We start from the raw sequence: 23,669 nt of genomic DNA, 5'->3' as shown, positions 1-23,669 counted from the left end.
AAAGGGCTATAAAGATAGGTGACTAATACATGATGTCATCTCTCAAGTTGCTCATAAACTGGAAAGGAAAAGAGCAAATATAAAAGGTAGAATGTTATTTTATTTCCAAGAGAGTGGAGGTGTCTTTAAAAGGTAGACTTGGGAAGACACACTCGGAGCAGATCATGTACATGCCTGCTAAGTCACTTCAGTCGTGTTTGACTCTTTGTGACCCTATAGACTGTAGCCCAGCAGGCTCCTCTGTCCATGGGATTCTCCAGGCAAGAACACTGGGGTGGGTTGCCATGCCCTTCTCCTGGGGATCTTCCTCACCCAGCGATCAAACTCTTGTCCCCGGCATCACAGGTGGATTCTCTACTGCTGAGCCACTGGGGAAGCCCAGAAGATTATGGGGAGGTCAATTTTTTTTTTTTTTTACTGCAAAGAAAGTAGGACAGTATTGAAGATTTCTGAGTTCCATGACCAGATCAACACCTTTCCTTCCCTGTTGAAGTCTTGTTCAGCCTCTCTGGTCTGCCTCAAATCTCACCCCCTTCATATTATTGCCCACCCTCTATTATCACTCACTTTTCATCTTTAACTCCTTCAGCTTTTCCTATCTAGTGCTAATCCATTTAGTGCTTGATGCCACACTGTCTCTTTCAGATAGTTCCTTTTTCAAGATGTCTATAAATTCCTTCTAAGTAGGATCCCGGTCTTAAATTCATAGTCTCTGGCTCAGGAGGGAAACATAATAAGCCCTCAAGCAATGACTGCTGCTTCTAGTGTCACTTCAGTGGATTCTTCTTTGACCTCTGATTAGATCCAGATCTCACAGACTCATTTTCTAGCACACCTCTCAGTTTTTAACTATCTACCCCACATATGGGGGCTTCCCATGTGACTCAGTGGTAAAGAATCTGCCCGCCAAGCAGTAGACATAAGTTAGATCCCTGGGTTGGGAAGATCCCCTGGAGAAGGAAATGGCAATCCACTTCAGTACTTTTTGCCTGGGAAATCCCACGAACAGAGGAACCTGGTGGGCCACAGTCCATGGGGTCACAGAGTCGGACACGACTGAGCAACTAAAACAACCCTACATGTGACTATTTGAATAGGTTCTGTCTTCCTATAGACTATTAGTTCCCAAAGAACAGGAACCACTTCTGATTTTGCTCATGATGATATCCCTCATTTGTGTGCAACAAACATTTGTTGAAAAACTGAATAGGCAGGGCCTTAGGTGTTCAAAGGGTCAGGGGCTTGAGCACAGCAGCCTCAAGCATGATCCATCCACCTGCTTGTAGTTTCTGAAAGAGCAATGAAATTCATATGGCAAAACTACCCCTCAGATGGAATTCTTCCTGATTAACTTCCCTTCTGCTTAGGGACAAACTTTCCCAGAGAGTGGCTCTTCTCTGGTAAGGAGGCCCCCAGAAGGCTGATTTATTGTCACTTAGGACACTTGAGTCTTCCTTCTTCATACAGCTGAGCAGGAGGCAAAGCAGTGTTCCCAACTGTTAGGAAGAAGCGGCCTGCTGGCAGCAGCTATGATCATCCAGGCAGATGGAGCGACATATGTATATTTACATATATATTTCCTAATCAATAGGTTCCAGTGAAAACATGAAAACTCATAAACATGATTGGGATTTAAGGAGCTCTGAAGGAGTTTAATTCCTTAAAGAAAATTAGCAAATTGGAATTTTTTTCAGCTGCAGATAACTCCAGGACAATAATGAATAGTACTACTGAATGATCAAACTTTCCTACCTACATTGCCAAATCCCCTCTTCTAAATTAGGTACTGCTAGCATTTCCTCTTAAGAAATAAACTTTGAAATATTTTAACCTTATTCCCGGCCCCTGTATGCTTTTCTGACAGTCTTTCCTCATAGCCACACAGGCTTACTTTTCTTTTAACAACAGGCCAAGCTTGTCCCCTAGGATTTTTGTTATTGCTTGCTCATAGCAGGTGGCCAGTACATATCTGTTCATGAATAAATAGGTTAAGATAAGCCAATTATGCCCCAACAGAAACCCATAACTTGTCTGTCTGCTGTTTGAGCCAATTGGAGATAATATAAGTGATGACTTGAAGATTTAACCTAAGATTTAATGCTTGATTCTTGCATGTGTCAACTGAAAAAAAACAACAAAAAACCACCACCACAACCTAAAAGTTGAGAATTATGTTTTATTCAGTGGACTCCAAGGACTTTATACTGAGGACTTAAGTCCAGGATCCAGGCTCCCAGAGAGCTCTGAGGGATTGTTCTGAAGAAGTAACAGAGGAGCCAGGTACATGTTTTTGCAACAAAAGCAGAAAGGTTACTGCAGAAGCTTACTGTAAATCAAAGAAAACCCAGATATCTCAATTTAGTGAACTGAACCCTTCTCTATGTCTGGGAAGATGTGAGTCTGGGTCACTGAAATCATCCCTTTGATAGGCACCTTACCTATCTAAGGCCAGTATCCTGCTAGTCTCCATCCTGAATCCCCTTATGGTGCGCAACTGGGGAAGGCTGCAGTGGCTGATGGCTTGATGGCTGCACCATCCTTTGTTTACAGATATAGCAGGTGACATTTGTCGTCCACACATGTGAATATCAAGGAACATAGCCTGCAATTTTACCCACCACAGAATTGCATTTTACTCCTGTAATTCACATGAAGATGAACTTGTTGCAATTACCAGTTGCCCACAACTTCCGTTCCTCCCTCCTTTCTTAATAGAACACTTTGGGGAAGTGTGTCCAGTTAAAAAACATACAATTTCATCTTCCCAGGCTTCCTTACAGCTACAGCAGGTAGCATGGAACCCAGTTCTGGCAGTGAAGTCAGGTGAGGCTTCTGGAAAGCTACTGCCTTCCTAATACAAAGGTACAGACTCAGCTGCTGTGTCTGTTGCCTTCTCCCTGCCTGGAATGTATACGTGATGCTGAAGGGAAGCAACTGTCCTATGTAGCAGGTACCATCAGAACTCTGTCCATAACCTTTTGAAACTCATATGAAATTGTTATATTGACTACAGATTTTTCTATTGAAAGCTCCTGTACCTCTGGCAGAGGGCTTCTGCTGGCTATAGGATCATGCTTAGCCTGGTCGGAAGTACCAGAGAGTTAGTGATGCTGGAAGCAGCCCTCACTGACAGACAGAAGTTGGTGTATAAACATCCAAGCTCCTTGGCCTTCAGATGGGACAACTTTGAGGTGTAAGCTACAAACACAAGGGGCAGATAGGGTGTCCTGACTCCCCCAGAGGGCCTGAGCCCAGTTGCTCAGAGAAATAATGAACTCATCCTGTACTGGCTCTCTTTTTCATCTCACTCCTGGGTTCACCTTCCAGATAAACTACTTGCAGAGGAATCCTTTCTCTGGGGAACCCAATCTCAAACATCTTGTGACTGTGCAGATGAAGGCTACATGCTAAGGATGGAAAGAAATCTAGAAGTCTTTCGATAAAAAAAGACTCGGATGGAGCCCTTGATGCCAAACTTGGGCTGTTCTAGCCTAGGGCTGAGTTTCTCTGGACTTTGTGTTATTTAAGAAAAATAAACCTCTTACTTGGGTAGGCCACCACAACTGGGTTTCTGTGGCATGCAGCCAAATGCAACTGTAACTGAGAGACATCTGGAGAATTCTCAGTTGAGTCCAAGTGCAACCAGTCATCAGCTGGACATGCCTGCTAATAAAGCTGACGCTATGGCTACGTGATTACCAGACACTGTGAGAGTTGGACTGTGAAGAAGGCTGAGTGCCGAAGAATTCATGCTTTTGAACTGTGGTGTTGGAGAAGACTCTTGAGAGTCCCTTGGATTGCAAGGAGATCCAATCAGTCCATTCTGAAGGAGATTAGCCCTGGGATTTCTTTGGAAGGAATGATGCTAAAGCTGAAACTCCAGTACTTTGGCCACCTCATGCGAAGAGTTGACTCATTGGAAAAGACTCTGATGCTGGGAGGGTTTGGGGGCAGGAGGAGAAGGGGATGACAGAGGATGAGATGGCTGGATGGCATCGCTGACTCGATGGACGTTGAGTCTGGGTGAACTCCGGGAGTTGGTGATGGATAGGGAGGCCTGGCGTGCTGCAATTCACGGGGTTGTAAAGAGTCGGACACGACTGAGCGACTGAACAACTGAACACTATATTGCATGTCATAGCTTGCACAGTATTTGCTGACATGTTGCTGTATTTAATCCTCATGTTAATTTTGTGAGGTAGGTGTTACCAACTCCACTTTACTGAAGTCCAGAGAGGCCAAGTCCCAAGATAGGGGCTAAATGGTCATTCTAAGGAGTCTGTGGCATTTAAGAAATGAGTTGACCTCTACTTGTTCTTTTGCCTGTCTCCTGAGATCCTGTGCTTTTCCATGCCTGCTTCACTGCCATGGGACTGCAGACATTTGCTCTCCCCACTGCCACACCTCATCACAAACCCTACACACTAATCATAAGCTCTGTAAGACAGGGGTCCCCAACTGCCCCAGCCTCAGACTGTTACCCCTCTGTCGGTGGCCTGGGCTGCACAGCAGGAGGTGAGCGGTGGGGGAACGAGTCAAGCTTCCTCTGTATTTATAGCCACTCCCCATTCATCACATTGCTGCCTGAGCTCCACCTCCTGTCAGGTCAGTGGTGGCATTGGATTCTCATAGGAGTGAGAACCCTACTGTGAACTTCGCATATGAGGGATTCGGGTTGTGCACGTCTTATGAGAATCATCCTGAAATCATCCTGCCCACCCTCACACTCACCCACCCACTTCCCCTGCTCTGTCTGCCCCTGGTGCCAAAAAGGTTGGGGACCACTGCTCTAAAACATGTGCTAAATTATCTCTAGGCCTTTACTCAAGCTCTGCCTTTCCTAAGAATGGCTTTATTTTAGAAATGGGAAACTGCTGTACTTGCGCCAGGTGAGGATGGTCTGGTAACTTCACTCTCATGCCAACTGTAGGCAGGACACCCATCTCAGTATGGCTCATAGCACCGAGAACATACAGATGCTTAGTAAACATCTGTAAAATTTAAATGGGTAGACATAGTAGCATCCAAATTGACTTCAAATTTACCCCTGCTCAAAATCATTAACATCAAATTCCACCAACATAAAAATGAATACATCTCTACAGAAGACTTCAGACAAACAAAATATACTCCACTGAACATTTAATGCATTACATTCAAGTACAACTTTTTTTTAAAAAAAAGGACAAAATTATAAGTATTCATTAAAAAGGTAACTATTTAAACATCATCTGAACCATATTAAGTAATTCATTTACTTTTATGAAATGTGTTGAGAACCTAGAGGTTATGCATAAGGCTTAGCATTTTTAACATTGCTGGCCTAGGAGAGAAAAGATTGTATTCTTTAAATGGTGATTCAGGAAATCTGATATATTCAATACTTGTGTTACAATAGCTGGTGTGTAGAGGCAAGACTAGCACCCATGACTGGCTGGGCCCTGGAAACAAACATGCCATGCTCCCATGCTGCTCTGGGATACAGAATACAAAATCTGACCTAGGCTGAAACAACGTGCAGGGTGTGGAGAGGACTATGGCGCGGGTTCACTGAGGACAAAAGGGAAAGCTGTGAATTTTCACTTTAAAAATATGTGTTAAGTGAGGTGACGAAGCCAGGAGCCTTCACACAACCATTTGGTGTCAGCAACTCCCAAGATACTTATATCAAGGTGGCTGGGAGGAAATAAAAATGTCCACTGGGCCAGACTCAAGAACTAAAGTGTTGGAACAGATACAACTTTGAGGATAGGTTTATCAAACAGCTTATAAACAAGTGGCATACCAGTTCAAAAGATGCCTGACTGGTAAGGAATTTCAGCTGGCAAGGAATCTCTAAAAATGTTTATATGCCTTGTCTTGGTAAATTTATTTTACAAAGCCACCATTTTATTTCACAAGGATGATAAGGGTCATTAAATCCCAATACAAGACAAAATTTATAAATGATGACAGAACTATTTCAAATCCAAATTGCCGAGTAAAGGCATGTTCACCAATTATAAAATCTAGCAAGACAGAAGGATAATTACACTACCACTATTGTCAAAAGACTGTTAGACTGTAGCTGAAGTTCAAAAGGTTAAGGATTTTACAAAAAGATAACAGGAGTATTAATTATATATGAAGAGTATTTGATTAGCTAGAGAAAATGTTAGCGAGTGTGATTTTCTTCCTGTGAACAACTATTTCAGATTTACAAAGTACCGGCTCCACTTAAATTTTGACCTACTTTATCAGTGGCACCATAACCTGGAATACTCAGAGTAATCCAATTACTTTGGCAACTAAATTGTCACCATTACACTTCTAAAGTAATTTATCCAGGATACACTAGAGTAGCCTATATCTCTTATACAGTATTGTGCAACTTACAGTTTTTTTCTGAATATTTCTTATTTTTCCCAAGCCCTGTTTCCCAGGACTTTGATCATTAAATATGTCTACCTTAAGGTTCCAAATACCTATGTCTATTATGAAAACATGGGGGGGTAAATTCATTCTCTTTAATGTGACAAGCTACATTCTAAAAATGACCCCAAACCTGCTATATAGGTACAGGTTATGAAGTGTTATCTAAAGATCTGAGGGACATTTAGGGGACAGACTCAGACCTTAGAAAAGGATTTTAAAGAATTTTAAATTCTCAAGAGAAACATTCTGGGAAGGGAAGAAGTGTTCTATAATCTAGGGCATGTTCCAGAGCCCTTGTTCTCATAGCCAAATGTATGAAAACAGTTTTCTTTAAAGGAATACAGGTCTATGAGCCAAGACAAGATTTGGCTAAATGATTGGTAGCTTCTGTTTGGCTCTGGAGGTTTCCATGGAAACAGCCTGAGAGACAGAAAAGGCAGCATTATCGTCTTTATCTGAAATGCCACCTGATAAAACTGCATATTGATTCATTTGTGCTATCCAGAACCAGATGTATTACTTCTGATAAGCCTTCACAAAGGGAGGCAGGAGTTCTATCTGGCCACACTTCAAATTTCCTGCCTTCCTCCATTTGAAACCTTAAATTAAAATCCTGATAAAACCTCCCCTGAACATTTCCCTCAGGAACCTCTAGTTCAAGTAAAGCTTCAGTAATCAGAAGCCAAATGAAGAAATGTGAAGCACACAGAGCTCCATTGCCAAGTTCTTAAAATTATATGACGCCAAGCTTACTGTAGTTGAAGAAATGACTCTGAGGAGTATTTACAATTCCATTATATCAGATCTCAGCCAGGCAACAAATACTGTCCGAAGTGTTTATTATACACAGTTGAATCAAGTGGCATCATTCATAATTTTTCTCCCTCTTTATGTCTAGATCATTTGTATGTGTGTGTATATATATACCTATATATCTGTATCTATATATTTAATATAGTAACACACAGCACACACCATTCTCTAATCTTATTTCAGGTTAGTGCTTCTCAGAAAGGCCACAAAAGCAGCCCTAGCTTAAAATTCTACATCTGATGTACACAAAAATAAAAACCTCAGCAACAATAAAATATAAACAAGACGAACAAGGTAAGGAGGCATGCAACCTTTAGCACCGTATTTAAGACGATAGAGTAAAGAGTGTTGACAGAGATCTAAAGAGGAATTCAGCTGTGGGTTTCCCTCTGGAATGAGATCCCAAACACAGAACTGTCTCGTAGAGTCCAGTACTTTTAAAAAGGGAAAGCCTGAGAAATTCCATTAACAGAAATGTCAAAATCCATAATTTACCAGAGACAGATGATTTGACACTGCTTCTTATTCTAAAAACAATAAAGACATTATTCTTTAGGAACAAATTTTTCACTTTGGGAGATCAGCTGAGAAATCAGTGCCAGCTCAGTGAGCTAAATGATACCTCAGTAAGTTAAAAAGACTGCTATACCCTCACAAGGACCAATTTACTCATGGAAAGTAGCTTACTCATGAGCAGTTAGGTCCCTGATATCTGTATAGCAATATATTCATGGGTGATACTGGAAAGATTCAACAGAGCATATACAATTGTATGCTCTACCAGCAAGACATCTGAAAAACACCCACACCTCTATGCACCGCATTGATGTGGGAATCCAAATCACAGAATAAAATCTCAGGTAGGTCCTTTCTGTAAAAAGGGACTCAAAGTCTAGGGAAGGGTTTATTTAGAAATGAGCTGAAGATTCTTATGGTTTAAAGGTGGTAGGTAAGAAGTCAGAGGGCTAGAAAGGACTTTAGATATCATCTAGTGCAAATCCCTCATTTTTAATGGAGGGAAAACTGAGGCTTCAAGAGAAGTGTCAGCTTTAAGCAATGAAAGAACTGTGACTAGAAGAGAAGTCATGCAATTTTGGGTGTGGTACTTTTCCCGTTACACTGATCTCTCAGGCTCCTTTAAATCTCAATGTGTATCATTTAATCAAGCTTGGGGAAAATGACTGAGAAAGATCAGAAAGGAAAAATGCTGAAGTTTTAGAAAGATTTTGGTAATAATTCATGTTCTGATAGGCTTAATATTAATGAGGGGGGAAATCCTACTTATTTTTTGATAAAAATGTTATTTTCTGCATGAAACATGTTCTTTTTCTGCAAGCTGTTTTTGTAGGTATGAGGGTAGCTCACAGTTGGCAGCTTTCAAATGACCCATCTTTGTAGTTAGAGTTCGATTCAGTAGATCCTGTATCATCAGGTGGGCTGAAATGACTGCTGTCCTGAGAATCAGTATCAATACTTTTCGTCTCTGACTGAGGGTGGACAGAAACTTGAACTGCTATCTCCTGGCCTTGTTCACTCAGGGAACCATCATCTGAATCTCCTCCTGGTGAATTACTCCGGCCCATCTCTGGGTTAATGACAAAGATGCCATCTTGCGCATTCAAGGCAGGTCTCTCTTTAATTCTCTCTCCCATCTCATCAGGGTCATCCACTCGCACAGCCTCAAACATCTCCTCTACAAAGGCCCGGCAGTTTAGAATAAGGGGTGGCAGAGGGACGCTTCTTGCCAGTTCTTCGATATAACGAGCAAACTCCATGGTTTTAAATTGCGTGACTTTGGCAAGTTCCAGAGTCTTGGCCGAGGTGATGATGGGGATGCGTTTTGCAATCTCAAAGGCCTTCTGGAGTTTCTCTGCCCCTTCAGTTCGGAAGAATTCATTGATGGCTTTCTCAGTTTTACGAAGATGGCTGCTCATCATGCACAGCCGTGTAACATTCAAGATGAGAGTGATTGTAAAGGCAATCAGGCAAACAACCATGTAGTAGACACTCATGTCTCCCGAGGTGAAGATAACACGCAGGGTGACCGAGTAGGAGGCACGGGTTGGAGAGGTGATATGACATGTATAGAGCCCACGGTCAGCAAAGGCTACGTTGGTGATATTCAGGAAGTTATCAGAAACCAACCATTTTCCACCTGATAACCCAACAGAAATAAAAAATTACAGCATAAACAGTACTATTACTAAATACGCAAACTGCCTTATCAATATTCCACCTCTTCATGAGAGCACGTTACATCAACTCATCTATTAGGTTCTGCTATTTTGTTAAATGATGTAAGACAGGGCAGACTTTTATGTTCAGAGTCTGAATTTTATACAGGCTGGAACTTAAAAAAGGGAATCAAGATCTTCCTGAAACTAACGATTATTGTGGCTGCCTTTTCACTGCTAGATGTAAGACACCTTTCAGGGAGACAGGTGTGTCAACATAATGCTAAGTGACTAACCTTAAAAAGAAATGTTTATATATATGTGTGTATGTGTCTATATCACAGTCTCTACCTACACATTCTCATAAACTAGAAGGCTATGTCTCAGAAATACAAAACAATGGCTATTTATAGGGTAATGAGTAATTTTTACTTCCTTTTTAACTTTCAATAATTTACTGTTTACTTATTTACTTAAGAAAAGACAAACAAAACCCTACCAATTTAATGTATTTGTTCAATTACTAACTGGCTAATCTGGCATGCCTTATACATGTTAATTTGTCTTGTTAGAAAAGGTTGGTTGATGATAACATCTTGATTTTCTGGCCAGAGTAAATAAAGCACAAGCCAAAAGCAATGTCTCACAAGTGAGGGTAAATGAACAGCCTGGCAGACAGAATAAAAGTTGCCCTAACATGCCTAGGCTTCTACTTTAAATTGAAAACATGCTGCCTTTCTCCCATACACGAAGGTATCTTCATTCAGGAATGTGTATACAAATGTATATGAGTATGAAAACCAAAGCACAAGGACCAACAGCCTTGAATAACTTGGCTCTGCCTGCACAGTTCTCACCTCTAAGTCCTCAGTGTGCTCTGTGCTTTAACTATACAAATGCTTTAACTGCCATTCAAAGACAGGATAGATGGGCTAACATGGGGTGGAGGGTATGGGTCCCCATGCCTACAGGTAGTGGCCCAGAGGAGGCTGGGGGACTGCTTGTTAAGCACTGCTTCAGTGCCTAATTTTCTAGCTCCCTTTCATCTCTGAGATTCTACGGTTCAGGATTTAGGGGCACTTCAATTAGTAAGCACTGTGGACCGTGCCCATTCTTATCTACATCAACATTTATCTAAATTGTGTAGTTATATTTTTACTAATGTAAAAAGAGAAGGAAAACATGTAGCTATGAATATAGTCATTATTTTACAAGCTTCTGTCTATAAACCTGGAGCTATAAAAAAGATATCTTGTGAATCCACAGTATGATGAACTATATACATAGACTCCATTCATCAACCACTATAACCACAATCTAAACTCTCTAGCTCACTTGCTGATAATAGCTCAAGATTTATGAACCTTATACTAGACTGACATGCTTTTTAAACTCCTCTCACTTGAGATTCATAAAATTTAATACAATTGTCCAGAGCTGCTGCTGAAAGCATCAGTGATAGATGTTAGTGGTTTTCAAAGTAAAGGCAAAATAGAAAAATAAAACTGCCATTCTACTTGGCTGGTCTCCTAAAATCTGTTTATACGACCAGTCTATAATAATCACACTTACTGAGTAACTCACATCTTAGATGTGTTTGTCAGGACCCTAGGGCCAAAAAAGATAAGGCTCCAAATAGGGAACCCCAAATCATGTTCAAAATACATGTTCAGGGCACCACTCTAGACATTCTGATTTAACAGATCTATATTCTTAAGAAGCTCTGTTCTTTCTAACATTCTAACTCTTCAATTCCTTGGTGGCCAGTTTCTCAGTCTGTAGAAGGTTAAAATGTTTAGCATATACTTTAGAAGGAAGCACCATCTGTCTCCTTTTCTGTTTTCCAGTCTAAGATAAATAGCCAAGAGATTAGACTATCTTTCTAACAGAAAATATAAGCAGGCCTTTTCCAAAATGTAGCTTGTGAGGATACCATAATTTAATCTTTACCCCATTGATATTTCATGGCGATTTCTTTCTAAGGTGTTTTAACACAGGTAGTCTTCAAAAAAAAAATCTAACAGAACACTAGTTAAAGGAAACAATATTCTGATTAAGATGTGTACACAGGTTCTTAAATAGCAAAATCAAATAAAAACCTGTCAAAAGGTAGACCTTGGTCACCTTACTATGATGTTTGTGTGATTTTTTAAGACTGAGACACAAAAATATGTAAAGAGAAACTTTCCTATTTTCATGCAGTTAAGGTACAGAATTAAAAAGAGAAATGAGCTGGAAGGGCTTATAAAGTTCCTCCTCCATGCCCTTCTGATTCTCAGAGGGAGTTAAAACTTTTATGTACTGATCTTTATAACCATTTTCAAAAACATCCGGGATTTCTTCCAACATTTTTAGTAATTCATTTCTGAGTAAAAACAAAAAAATTATTTATGACAAGTTCACTTAACCAAAATCCTTCTTGATCTACTCATACAGGGCCAGCACACTGTACTACTCACAGTACAGTCTAGGTAAATGGTACTCCTGGAGCTGTGCAGTACACAGTCCACACAGCTGTGTGCAGCAACCCTGATGGAGCCAACCTTGAATGAAGAAGGAAACCAGTTCGCCAAGAGGGGAAGAAACAGCTCACCATCATTATGTGAACACTTCTTAAATTTGTAACTATACTTTATTTTTTTTCTTCTTCTGGTTCAGTAATTACCATTATTTCACTTTTCCTGATAGGTATAATACCCTGGGCCTTTCAAAAGTTTTAACTATTTATTGCAGTACCTCATCTTGGATATTCCTTGTTGAATATGCCATAAAACCAAGATTGAAGTAACAGGAAATGAGTAATCTTGACTAATTATGCTTTGGGATAATTACCTCTGTCTCTGTCATCCAGCTGCTGTCCTTTTGAGTTGTACCAAGAGACCGGTTCATAGTGGTCGACTGTGAGAAGACACTTGATTGAAACACTAGTTCCCTCTCTGGCTATGATGACGTCATCACCTGAGTGGGAATCTGCTGAGAGTTCAAAACTTGGAAGAAATGATGCATTGGAAGAACTGTGATTTGTTCCCAGTGGGATCATCTGGTTGAAGTCTACATCTTCCAAAGCAAAAGCAGCTGGCACAATAACACTCACCACTAAAGTGGATAAACAACAAAGTGGCTTCATGGGAAAATGGGAGAAAATCTCGTTTATATTTGGAGAACTCAATAGCTTCTATATTATAACAAGAGCACAGTGGGTCATTGATTGCTTGGTACTGGAATTTTCCAAAAAAAAAAAAAAAAAAACAACCAAACAGGTAGATCCAGGTATATTCTGGAGTCTTCAAGATTAAAAGATACGAGTGGAGACCAACCTGAAAGAGAGCCAGATACAAAATTTAACCAACAAAGACTCATAATGGAGTGAAGCTTTATGTTCGAGAAATAAATAGATGTGAAACTGATTAGAATAACTGACATAAATATTATGAAGTGAAACAGTGAAAATACCACCTAAAAATTTCAACAGAGTCAGCAGAAAAAACACTGAACTGGGAAATGGCAGATCTAGATTCCGGTATTAGCTTTGCTAATAACTAGCTGTAAGCCCTTGGCAAATAGCTATGCTTGTTTTCTCATGTGTCAAATGGGGACTAGATGAGACAATCTCTAAGGGCTCTTCTAGTTCTGAAATGTTGTGATTCTATTTCACTCTGACAAATTCCATCCAAGAGGGAGCCAATGAAGGCTAAAATATTTAACTTAATGATCTTTTATTCCAACCTGCACCATTACCATCTGCTGTTATATCAATAATGTAAATCAACTGCTACATAATAATTATAACCATGGAGTTCAAAATTTGAGTAATTCAAGTATATAGACATTAGATATAAATAACGCAGGGCTACCTGAAGTAGTTTTTTTTGTAATATTAGAAAATTGCACCACTATGCATAAATAAATAGTTACTGGCTTTTGAGGCTATAGAACTTTCCTCTTGGGTAAGAACATTAAACAAAAGAATTTTCCTTTAATAATTTTTTCAATATCAAGAGATAAGATACAGTATATTTAATAAGCTTGTAAGAATACCAAATTTCTAACTCAAAGTCTATAAACTAGCTATGGGAGGAACTGACACCTTAAATGTCTAGTTAGCAGAAATACAAACTACAGAGAAAGATTGTTAGACACATTCAGAAGAGTAAAATATCACAAATAAAAGCAAAATAATATCCCATTTCAAGAATCTATGTGATTATGATCAACTTCCTGGTCATCTGATTCCTCTTTTAAAATCACTGACTCTTACAGAAATATTTCATTTCAATTTCTATAAAATATGGGATGAAACACCTAGCTTTATTTCTTGTAAGGGCCAAACTAAAGAGTTTTGGAAATGACACTTACTTCCCTGTATATTCATACAAAAGCTGCTTGATCATGTAACACAAAAAGCAACAGATCACTGTATTTTGCCATTAAACTGCTCAGAGTCTAAATTTGACAGTTAAGTTGTAAATATCATATAAATTTCATTAGTCCTTGAAAGGATGGTTAGATGATGACAATAATTTTCTCTATCTTGCAAATTTAAGGAGGGACCATTTGAAGTAAAACAAAGAACTTCAGAGTTTGCTATACATAATAGATGAACACTGTATGTTTTCATTTCTTCCCCAAATCCCATTAAAATGACACAAAGCTCTTGGGCACTGAAGGGGATTACAGAAGTGATCTGATCTAACCTCTTCACCCTGACTTGCTCTTCATATTATATAGTAAGCAGGAGAATCCTGGCCTCTATTGGGAGGGAGTTGAGAGTGGAAACAATGGAAATAAAAGCTTACAGAATGACTGAAGTAAACCAGGCACTGTGCTCAGGCTTGATAGTTCTCAACTTCTTTTCTACTACAACTGGCAGATAAGATTTTTGTCCTTTATTCTAGACTACTGGTTCTCAATGGTGATAGGAAATGAATGTGCTGAAAAGTACTCCAAGTTTCACCCAGGACTTCCATAAGGAGATTCTGTGGCTTCGTCCAAGTTGGCATTTCCCAAATTTCATTCATTTCTTCTACTGTCATGATTTGTTTAAAAACTATATCTTTTTATTATTTTTTATGCTTTTCTTAAAATTATATTTTATGCTTTTCATAAATTATTATTTCTGCTTTTCTTAAACTCATTGTCTTTCACAAAGTCTGGATAAAAGTAACTGTACACTAGGCACAATGCAAACAAAGCTATGTTATTAACTTGCAGAGAAACTTCTATCTGTTGAAGGCTCTGAGCTGCAGGCCTGCTCTCTTTTGTAGAGAAAACAAAACAAACCTCCACAACTTGTTTATTCTAATAGTACCTCACTTCTTATCCTGCCATTCCTTTCCTCCCCACTGCTTCCTACCACTGAGTCTACAACCCACTATCTTAGACTAGGGGTATACATTTTCATCTATTCAACAGTGTCTACTGAGTACCTACTATGTGCCAACCTACTGTACCACAGACACTGTCTCTGCCTTCATGGAACTCAGTCAGGTGGAGGACATGGTCATTAAATATATTCAAAATACACTAAATGCTACCCAAAGGAAAGTACAGGATGCTATAGGGAGCTAACCATGTTGCAGAAAGCTTCCCTGAGAAAGTAAGGTGTGTGACAAGACTTGGGGGGTAAATGGGAATGGAGAATGTTGGGGAGAGCCATCAAGGTAAAGGGACACGGGGCAGAGAAAAAGCAGATCAGTCATTGGTTAGCAAGGTAGTCAAGAAAAAGAGCTACAAGCAGTCATAATGAGAGATGGTGGCTAGAGAGTCATGGGTCTCATTCCTGATCCTGAAGAGGAGCAGTTTGGCCCAAGATAAAAACTGGAGATAAGACTTTGGGAACTGGAGTGGGAGGCTGAAGTGAGTGAAGGAAATTCACTATAATTAAGAATTGTCCAAGGTGAAGCAGTCAAAGAACTAAAAGGCTCAAAAGTGAGGTAGATCACCTGTGGGGATGCTACTGTCACCCCAAGATCAAGGAAGAAGACATCAGGAATGGAAGAAATGGACTCACTCTCCCTGCTCTGACATGTAAGCATTTCAGAGGAACGAATAGCCTCCACGTGAGGGGGCTGTGGGGCAAGTGTCCTGGCAGTATTACTGCAGTGTGGAATTCCTTCTTTACGCAGCTTCCCCGAGCCTCCTCGCAAGGCCTGCTGCTTCTTCCCATCCAGATCAGGAGTTCACCTGAATGCAAGACGGCTATTCCCTGAGCCCTGTGGCCCTCACCAGTACACGACTCACCTGGCTCTGTACTGCCAGGCAGTCTACTCCATCTCACCTATGAGCCTCTTAAGCTCAAGGACTGTATTTTTTAACGCTATGTGTCATAACTAGCACATACTCAATAAATACTTAATGATGAATAGTTTAAATCTGATCAAGTATGTGATGGATCTTTGTAAACTGACAAATGTTATACAACAGGGATCATAATTATCCAGACTTACGTGCACTTACTAGCACTTGTGATTATTCTCTGAGACAAAAAGAGCTACTGCTAGTAACCTCAAAAGATCTTAAAGGCATAATGCCTAAATGCATTCCTTGAACCGACCACTAACCCTCAATGTCTTCACTTACCATCGTGTCCCAGGAAATAATGGTAGGAATAAAAGATAACCAAGTACAGTTTCCAAACCAGGTTGAACATCTCAATCTCCTAAAGAACTTGTTAAAAATAAAGATTACTGGGTCCCACCCCAGACCAGTGAATAAAAATCTCTGGGTTTGGACCTTGGAATTACGGTTTTTAATTAGCTCTCTGGGTGATTCTGAGGCAGAGGGCTCATGGACTAGCAACCACTAATATACTTCTTCATTTCCTCTGTAACAGCCCTACCTAATGGTGCTCGACTGTCTGAACACTTTCAGCACAAAAGAGCTATCACTCAGATTCCACTCTGGATTAAGTTCACCCTAGAAACTCATACTTGCAGGCCTCTGATAGGCAGAGTGGCAGAGAACTTCAGTGAACAGACTCTCTAACCAGGTTTCCTAGGCTCGACTCTAATCAGCCTTTCGACTTCTGTTAATGACTTAATCTCTCTATGCCTCAGTTCCCTCATCTTTAAATGAGGGAAAATAATAGCATCTACTTCCACAAGATTATTGCAAGGTCTGAAAAAGACAGTATGTGAAAAACAGAGTCTGGTAACAGTAATCACTGTTAACTCTAGTTATTATTATTGTTGATATCACTTCGAGTGCTAAAATCAACACTTTACAGCAAAACCATTATTTAAGATATATAAAACACTTTTACTTGGAATACCATGAAACCACTTAAATATTTTGGAGGGGGAAGGAGTAACATCATAAGGTAATTTCAGTCTTTAATTTTAAATTTCACACTCCTCTCTCAGTGCAAATAGTTCACAAAAATATGGATCAAACAGGCATTGTAAACGGACCTTGGAGACTAACAGGACATTACATTGTTTTCACCATGTCCTGAGTTTGTGCCAGAGAGCCTTTGTTGTTTCTTTTTTGGAACTCTGCCTTCTTGGATCCAGGAGGAAGTCAACTCACTAAGAAGAATGTTCCCTTGGAATGTGGACTGAGACACTGTGGGTTAGGGACATTTGAGGAAAAGAAGGATTATAGGGAGCTGAGGCAACCACGTTAAAGGACAACAGGGATGGAGAAGGGAAAAAGAGCAGCCAGGAGACGGGGTCTAGGGAGGCGGGTGGTGGTGGTGGTGGAGAGAGTTACAGAGGGGAAGAGAAAGAGAGGCTCACACATGCTGCTCTGGCTCTTGACAGAGTTCTACTTCCTGGCTCCAATAAGACTTTTTTTTTTTTAAAGAAATAAACATCTTTATCTAATTTCATTCAAAATTAAAACCACAAAAATGAAAACTGAATGTGCAAACAATGAAAGAAATGGAGAACTGGTCAGGTGGGAGAAAGAAGATTAAGTTCAGCAAAACCTGGAAGACAGGAAAAGAAAGGGCTAACTATATATAAGACAGGGAGAAGTACTTAACAGAAGTGTAATTGTGCTCTGAGCACAAAAGAGAAAGGGAGACTTCAGAAATTTTAGGAATGCAATTCAGTTTTAAGTTTGGGACTTTGTATATCATGCCTGCTATTCTCAATGGGGCAGCTGACATATGGAGGGTAAGAAGAATTCAAAAAGGAAAATCAAAGTGCCACTTTCTGTAAATAGTTAAAAAGAGCTATGCTATGCTTGTGAGTGAAGTTACTTAGTAGAATGTTTTATTACCTGTCTTCTGCATGAATAGGAATAACAGAAGAGTGTGATATTTAAATTTAATCTAACTCCTTTTTCATCTTTCAGGTACAGTAAAAAGTTAGCTTCTCTAGGATCATGAATAATCAGAAATATAGATGATTTTACCCTACAGAACCATTCTGGATATTGGCTGTATCATTAAAAAGGAAAAAGAAAAGTGCCTAAGTTATTATCCCTAACAGACTGCCTTGTTGCTGTGCCTGCCAACTTCTGAGAGAAGAAATATTCCCATTCTGTTCCAATTCTCAACAGAAGTGAATAAGGAAGCAACGTGGCTAATTTCCATTCTCGTGGCTCAATATTAAGTTGGCTGAAGAAATGGCTGTTTGCAGAAATAGTTCTGGGATAATTCAAAGGAAGGAAAAACACTGATGCCCAGATGGTACTGGTTTTTGCTCCAAGAATACTGGGATCGTAATGGTTCATTCTCCATAATTAAATGCATTTGAGCTGTATTTACAACTCATCCACTCTTCTCTGCCTGCACTGTTACACTTGAAAAATGGAGAAGTTCCCTTACACAAGGCACACAAATGGTCAGTGACATTCTGAATTGGCAAAGGGGAGAAAAAGGAAATGAAGAGCAGACTGTTAGCACTCCTCTATCCTTTCAGAGAACAAACAAAAAGCTGTTCTGCTTACACGCAAGCCTTACTATAGCAATCTGTAACATACAAAGGTTAGTAATACACAAACAGAAATCACCATTTTGAGGGCCATTTTCCAAAAAGTTTCTAACTTAACATAGCCCTTATGCTCCCAATAGAATCTTGGAGCCACTGCATACCTCATCATTGGCGCTTAGGCACTCAAACGTCAGCATATTTTCTGGCACACTGAGGAATACCCTCTTCTGTATTTGCTGAAGCTGTGCTTCAAACCCAGGGTTATTTGTTTTGCCCTTGACTATGATCATTTTTGCCATAAGCATCTGCTGAAGCTACACAAAGACACTGATTTCCTTGCTCATTTTTTTTCCCTCTGTGGTCTGACCCTACCCCCCAGTATCTCAAACTTCAGGATAACTAAAAAAAAGATCTTTACTCTCACCCTCAGATCTACCTGTCTAGCATATATGTAACTTGAATGATAGCCACACAATACAAATCTTCCAGTTTTGCAAGATCAAAGTTACAGTATCATCATGGCTGTGTGGTTAGGAGTGCGAATTAGGATTAAGAGTGCTTGATCCTATCCTTGTGTGAAGCTATGGGATCAAGAGGCCTTAGTATATACATCTATTGAATAAGGTTATTTACAGTAACCACCTCATAAGGTAGTTGTGAACACTAGATGAACTAATGTACATTTTAAATTCATGCCATTATTATTCACCTTTTCCTTCTTCCTTCTAGATGTTTTTCGATTAAGTCCTGCTGTCCCTGCCCTAGGTCACCTGGGTCCTTTTACCTTACCTGGGTACCACACTATCCTCTTAATTCTTAAATGGGTCTCCTTAATTCCCACCATATCCCTCTGATGTCCCAAATATTGCTCCCCTCAGAACTGGTCCTAAACACAAACCCAAAAGAGTCAAGGCAATTTTAAAATCCTCTACCCATGAAATAAGCTTCACATTTTATGGTATCCGTAATTCTCCAGGAATGGATTCAGGTGGTAGAAGAGAAGCACGAAGTTGGAGCCCAGCTGTGCCTGCATGTACACTAATTCCTTGCTAAAGGAATGAGTGGATTAGAAGTCAAATCTGGTCTTTAGTTATACCTGTCACTAATCAGTTGTGTGACAGGTGTAACCTAATCTTTAGTGGTCTCAGTTTTCTTACAAACTGATTATCATTCCTATTTTCCTTTAAATCCTATAATTTCCCCAGCTTCCCTGTCATGGCTCAAAGCTTTAACTATACTTATTTCACTCTCTATTATCTCCAAATAACTTTCCACCTAAAAGTTTTGGTTCTAATTGTCCCTTCTGCTTGAAACTTCCTGCCCTCCCCATCTTTCTGTGGAAATTGGACCTTCTCTACAATATCCAATGTGTTTTTGACCTTATTCAAGAAGCCTTCCTACCTAAGCTCTCACTCTTCCTTCTGGATTTCAGATGAATTCTTTTGCTGTCAGTCTTCTAGCACACTGACAGCACTCAACTGTAAGACTTCGCAGTTTCCTTCTTTTATGAATTATCTGTATGTCCAAAAGACTGTAAGCTTACCAAAGACAAGAGTCTAAAACCCCCTTGGTGGGGGTGGAATCAACATTCTGAATTCAGACCCCCATTAATGTGGCAGTCAGAAAGGGACCTGCTATAAATGTCTTATTGACTTTTTAGTCTCAATCTCTGGAAATTATTAATCGAGAGATATGAAATATGGAAACATAGTTTTTCTCTCTTTTTTTTGGTGGGCAGAACACTCTAGAGTGAATTTGATCTATAACTCGTTTTCTCAAAATGCAATTCTTAGATCACTTAAATTAATCTGGGGTGCTTATTAAAGATGCAGATTTCTTGGTCCCACGCAAACTTAGCCCATATATCTTTTAATTTTTCATAACCATATTGTCATTCAGCAATTTGCAAAATGTGTTGCACGGGTCCCTGGGGGTCCCTGAGACGTCTTCAAAATGATTTTCGTAACAACACTAGAACATTATTTGCCCTTTCACTCTCATTCTCACACAATAGGTGCTGTTTTCCAGAGGCTACATAATGAATGATATCACAAGAGAATGAATGCAAAGGAAGTATGACAATCTAGCTGTCGTCCATTAAGTCAGATATTAAAGAAACTTGTAAAAATGCAAAACAATGCCATTCTCTCAAAAATTTTTTTTGCGGGCAAACTATTCTTCATAGACATGCCTTTTATGTTAACATGTAATGAATTTAATTATTTTAAATAAATAACTCTTTGGAAAACTGTTTTGACATCTAAAATGGCATAATAATAGATATAAGCCACACAAACAAAACCTCTTCAATATTCTCAAAAAGTTTGAAAAGTCTCAAGAGATTCTAAGATCAAAAAATTGGAACAATTTTCACTACAATTATCATCAACACTATTTAAAAGGTAAGATTAAGACACAATTAAGCGGCAATGGCACCCCACTCCAGTACTCTTGCCTGGAAAATCCCATGGACAGAGGAGCCTGGAAGGCTGCAGTCCATGGGGTTGCTGAGGGTCGGACACAACTGAGCGACTTCACTTTCACTTTTCACTTTCATGCACTGGAGAAGGAAATGGCAACCCACTCGTGTTCTTGGCTGGAGAATCCCAGGGACAGGGGAGCCTGGTGGGCTGCCGTCTATGGGGTCGCACAGAGTCGGACACGACTGAAGCGACTTAGCAGCAGCAGCAGCAGCAAGCGGTTTACCAAATTTCTATTCTTAAACTCCAAATTCTATGCACTTTACATTACAACAGAAGATCAGAAGAAAACACCTATTTTATACTTATAGTGTTTTTAGTTTGGGGAGAATACACATTTTTAACATGCTCCCAGGTGATACTGATGCCCCTAAATTTAGAGGATCACCATTAAAGCAAATAAACTATCTGAAGGGTTTTAGGAAGTGACAGTTATTATGTATAGATATTAAAATAACTCTGAAAACATGAAATTGAGTTAGAAGTCTAGGGTTCTTAAAAGGTCAGGTGCCTTCACCTCTCTGGGACTTTTTTCACATCTGTACATCTGTACAATGAGGGTGTCTGTAACTTTTTTCTGGCTATCAGTTTGGTTTCACGCATTCTCATTGCCCAAGAGCAACTGAAGAGGTACATCTTTTTGATGAGGGGTCAGGGGTAAGCTAAAGTCATAAATCACAGCATGTTACTCTTCAGCACAGAAGCCTTCTAATGCCTTTCCACTGCTTTTCAAATAAAAGTCAAAATTCTTATCTTGGCTCACAAACCCTACAAAATTTGGCCAGTTTAAGTTCCTGGTCTCATCTTCCTCTTTTCGGTCCACTCACAGTGGCCCTTTGCCTTTTCCTTAACCTGGCTCAGTCTGTTCCCATGATAAGGCCTTTGCAGTTGCTATTTCTTCTGCTCCTAATACTCATCAGCAGCTCTTCATAAGATTTACCCCTCGCTTCGTTCCATCACTTTGTTCTGCTTAATTTTCTTTAAAGCACGCACTACTATCTTAGATAACCGTGTTTGCTTGTAAACTTGTTTATGGTCGGTTTTCTCCACTAGGCTGTCAACTACTTGAGCACAAAGCCACAGTCTCTCGTAAACCAGGGTGTCCCAAAAGCCCAGAGAAGTGTCTGGCAGGTAGGTGGAGCTCAGTAAATACAGGATGGCCGAATGCCTGCAGCAGTCCAAGCCAGGCTTGCAAAACGGCCACGGATACTCCAGCTTCTTTTACCTTGTACCCTAACCCACCGGCTCAAACCCACGTCTCGGGTGCCCCACTAAACCCTCCACACCCCCTACAGCGACCCCAAACCAGCCCTCACTCACCAGACGCCTGCCGAGCTCCTTCCGGCCGGAGCTGCTGCTTGACCCGGAAGTTCTCTCGGTTAAGCGAGGCCGTCTCCACCCTGAAAGAGGACTTCCGGGGCAGTAGGAGCAGCTTGTCGGAGAAGGCAGTGGCGGCGGTGAGGGAGGAGGCGGCCTGGGTGAGGGGCTTTCCCGGAGGAGGCGGGCCGGGTGTGGGGTCCTGGGGTCGCCGAGGAACGGGAGGAAGCAGCCTGGGGCTGGGCGGCTGGCCCCTCGCGGTGGACGCTGATGCTGCGGAAGTCCTTTGGTTATTGAAACGCTAAGCCCGTGTGAGGAATTCTCGTCGTTGTCAGCGTCGGAGAACTTAGGAGCCCAGGTTTACGCCAGAACTCCCGTTGGGCACTCGGTCTTGTAATTGGGAAGAAGGGAGAGCAGATTTTGTCCGTCTCGAGACAAGTGGTTATTTAGTAAAGATAGTAATGCTCCAGGCAACCACTTCGTACTAACAGCTGCTGTTACCCGTGAGCGATTATGTGCCAGGCTCTGTTCCGAACCCCTCACGTCCACTGGGTCGTTTTGTCTTTCTAGGAACTCTGGCATGTAGGTTTTACAGATGTGGAACCAGAGACGCAGATAGGTGACTAATCCCACAGTCACTCAGTTATAGAGTTGGAAGAGTGTCAGCCTAACTCCAGAGCCCATTATATTACTATATACTATATATAACATCTAATATGTGTGTTAAGTACATACCACTGTGTTTTGTAGCTTGGCGAGAGCACACGGATAGCAAAAAGATGGTAAAAGAAAAAGTAAATATGTGTATTCAGCTACAGGAAACATTGATGGAACTTTGTGCAAGAACTGTGTAGCTCTGGGAGTTCTCTGGTGGTCCAGTGATTGAGACTCTGCACCCTCACTGCCCCGGACTGGGGACCAGGGCAACTAAGATCCTACAAACCACGCTGTGTGGCCTAAATAAATAATTTAATTAAAACAGCAACAAAATAGCAACTCTGTAGCCTTTCCTGTTAGGCCCCTGTAAGTAGGCAGAAATTGTCTTAAATTAATTCCCAGTCTCCAAAACTTGTCATACGGTTCAGTTCAGTTCAGTCCCTCAGTCGTGTCTGACTCTTTGCGACCCCATGGACTGGAGCATGCCAGACCTCCCTGTCCATCACCAGCTCCCGGAGTTTACTGAAACTCATGTCCGTTGAGTTGGTGATGCCATCCAATCGTCTCATCCTCTGTGCCCCATTCTCCTCTTGCCTTCAATCTTTCCCAGAATCAGGGTCTTTTCAAATGAGTTAGCTCTTCGCATCAGGTGGCCAAAGTATTGGAGTTTCAGCTTCAACATCAGTCCTTCCAATGAATATTCAGACTGATTTCCTTGATGTTTTAGAAGTGTATAATGTATCATATAATGTATGGTTTATCATATTCTCTATGGTTTAGGATCTATGATGTTATATAAATCTATCTTTCTAGCTTTATGCCTCCTCATCATTCTCCTTCTCATAACAACTACTTCCAGTATCTGTCTGCATTCCACACTTTCAGACCTTTGAGCTTTCCTTTGTGTTGTTTCCACACCCTTGAATTCTCTCTTT

At 40.5% G+C, this 23,669-nt stretch overlaps 2 protein-coding genes across 9 annotated transcripts in view; one reads left to right on the top strand and one right to left on the bottom strand.

Moving 5' to 3' along the window:
• Positions 1-5,125: 5,125 nt before the first annotated feature.
• MFAP3 (microfibril associated protein 3) lies at positions 5,126-22,199 on the bottom strand. Of its 2 annotated transcripts, none has more exons than XM_086412566.1 (3): positions 22,081-22,199; positions 12,234-12,718; positions 5,126-9,382 (listed from the first exon to the last, which is right to left on the bottom strand). In XM_086412566.1, the coding sequence occupies exons 2-3, from the start codon at positions 12,526-12,528 to the stop codon at positions 8,589-8,591; spliced, it is 1,089 nt and encodes a 362-aa protein (XP_086268692.1). In that variant the 5' UTR covers positions 12,529-12,718; positions 22,081-22,199; the 3' UTR covers positions 5,126-8,588. The 2 variants fall into 2 exon arrangements, with proteins under 2 accessions (XP_086268692.1, XP_086268693.1); XM_086412567.1 differs by lacking the exon at positions 22,081-22,199 and adding an exon at positions 19,213-19,329.
• FAM114A2 (family with sequence similarity 114 member A2) overlaps positions 22,170-23,669 on the top strand; it is a 34,475-nt gene continuing 32,975 nt past the window's right edge. For 3 of the 7 annotated variants that reach the window (XM_086412565.1, XM_086412563.1, XM_086412560.1), the window contains exon 1: positions 22,170-22,217. The gene's annotated coding sequence lies outside the window, so the exon portion shown is untranslated. Of the gene's footprint in view, positions 22,436-23,669 lie in introns of all 7 variants that reach the window. The other 4 variants (XM_086412564.1, XM_086412562.1, XM_086412558.1 and 1 more) reach the window with 2 other exon arrangements.

Source organism: Bos grunniens, chromosome 7 (genome assembly GCF_055505025.1).
Source record: "Bos grunniens cultivar Pamir isolate PY7600 chromosome 7, Bosgru_T2T1.0, whole genome shotgun sequence".
In the NCBI taxonomy this organism is placed as follows: domain Eukaryota; kingdom Metazoa; phylum Chordata; class Mammalia; order Artiodactyla; family Bovidae; genus Bos; species Bos grunniens.
The sequence above is the reverse complement of the archived record's forward strand: the minus strand, read 5'-3'. Positions and strand labels throughout refer to the sequence as shown.

Excerpts from the sequence above, each read along its gene's own strand:
- MFAP3 (XM_086412566.1), bottom strand. The coding sequence starts at position 12,528 with ATGAAGCCACTTTGTTGTTTATCCACTTTAGTGGTGAGTGTTATTGTG. Across the intron at positions 9,383-12,233 it reads GCTGGATGACAGAGACAGAG|GTGGAAAATGGTTGGTTTCT; the intron begins GTAATTATCCCA and ends TTGGGTTATCAG.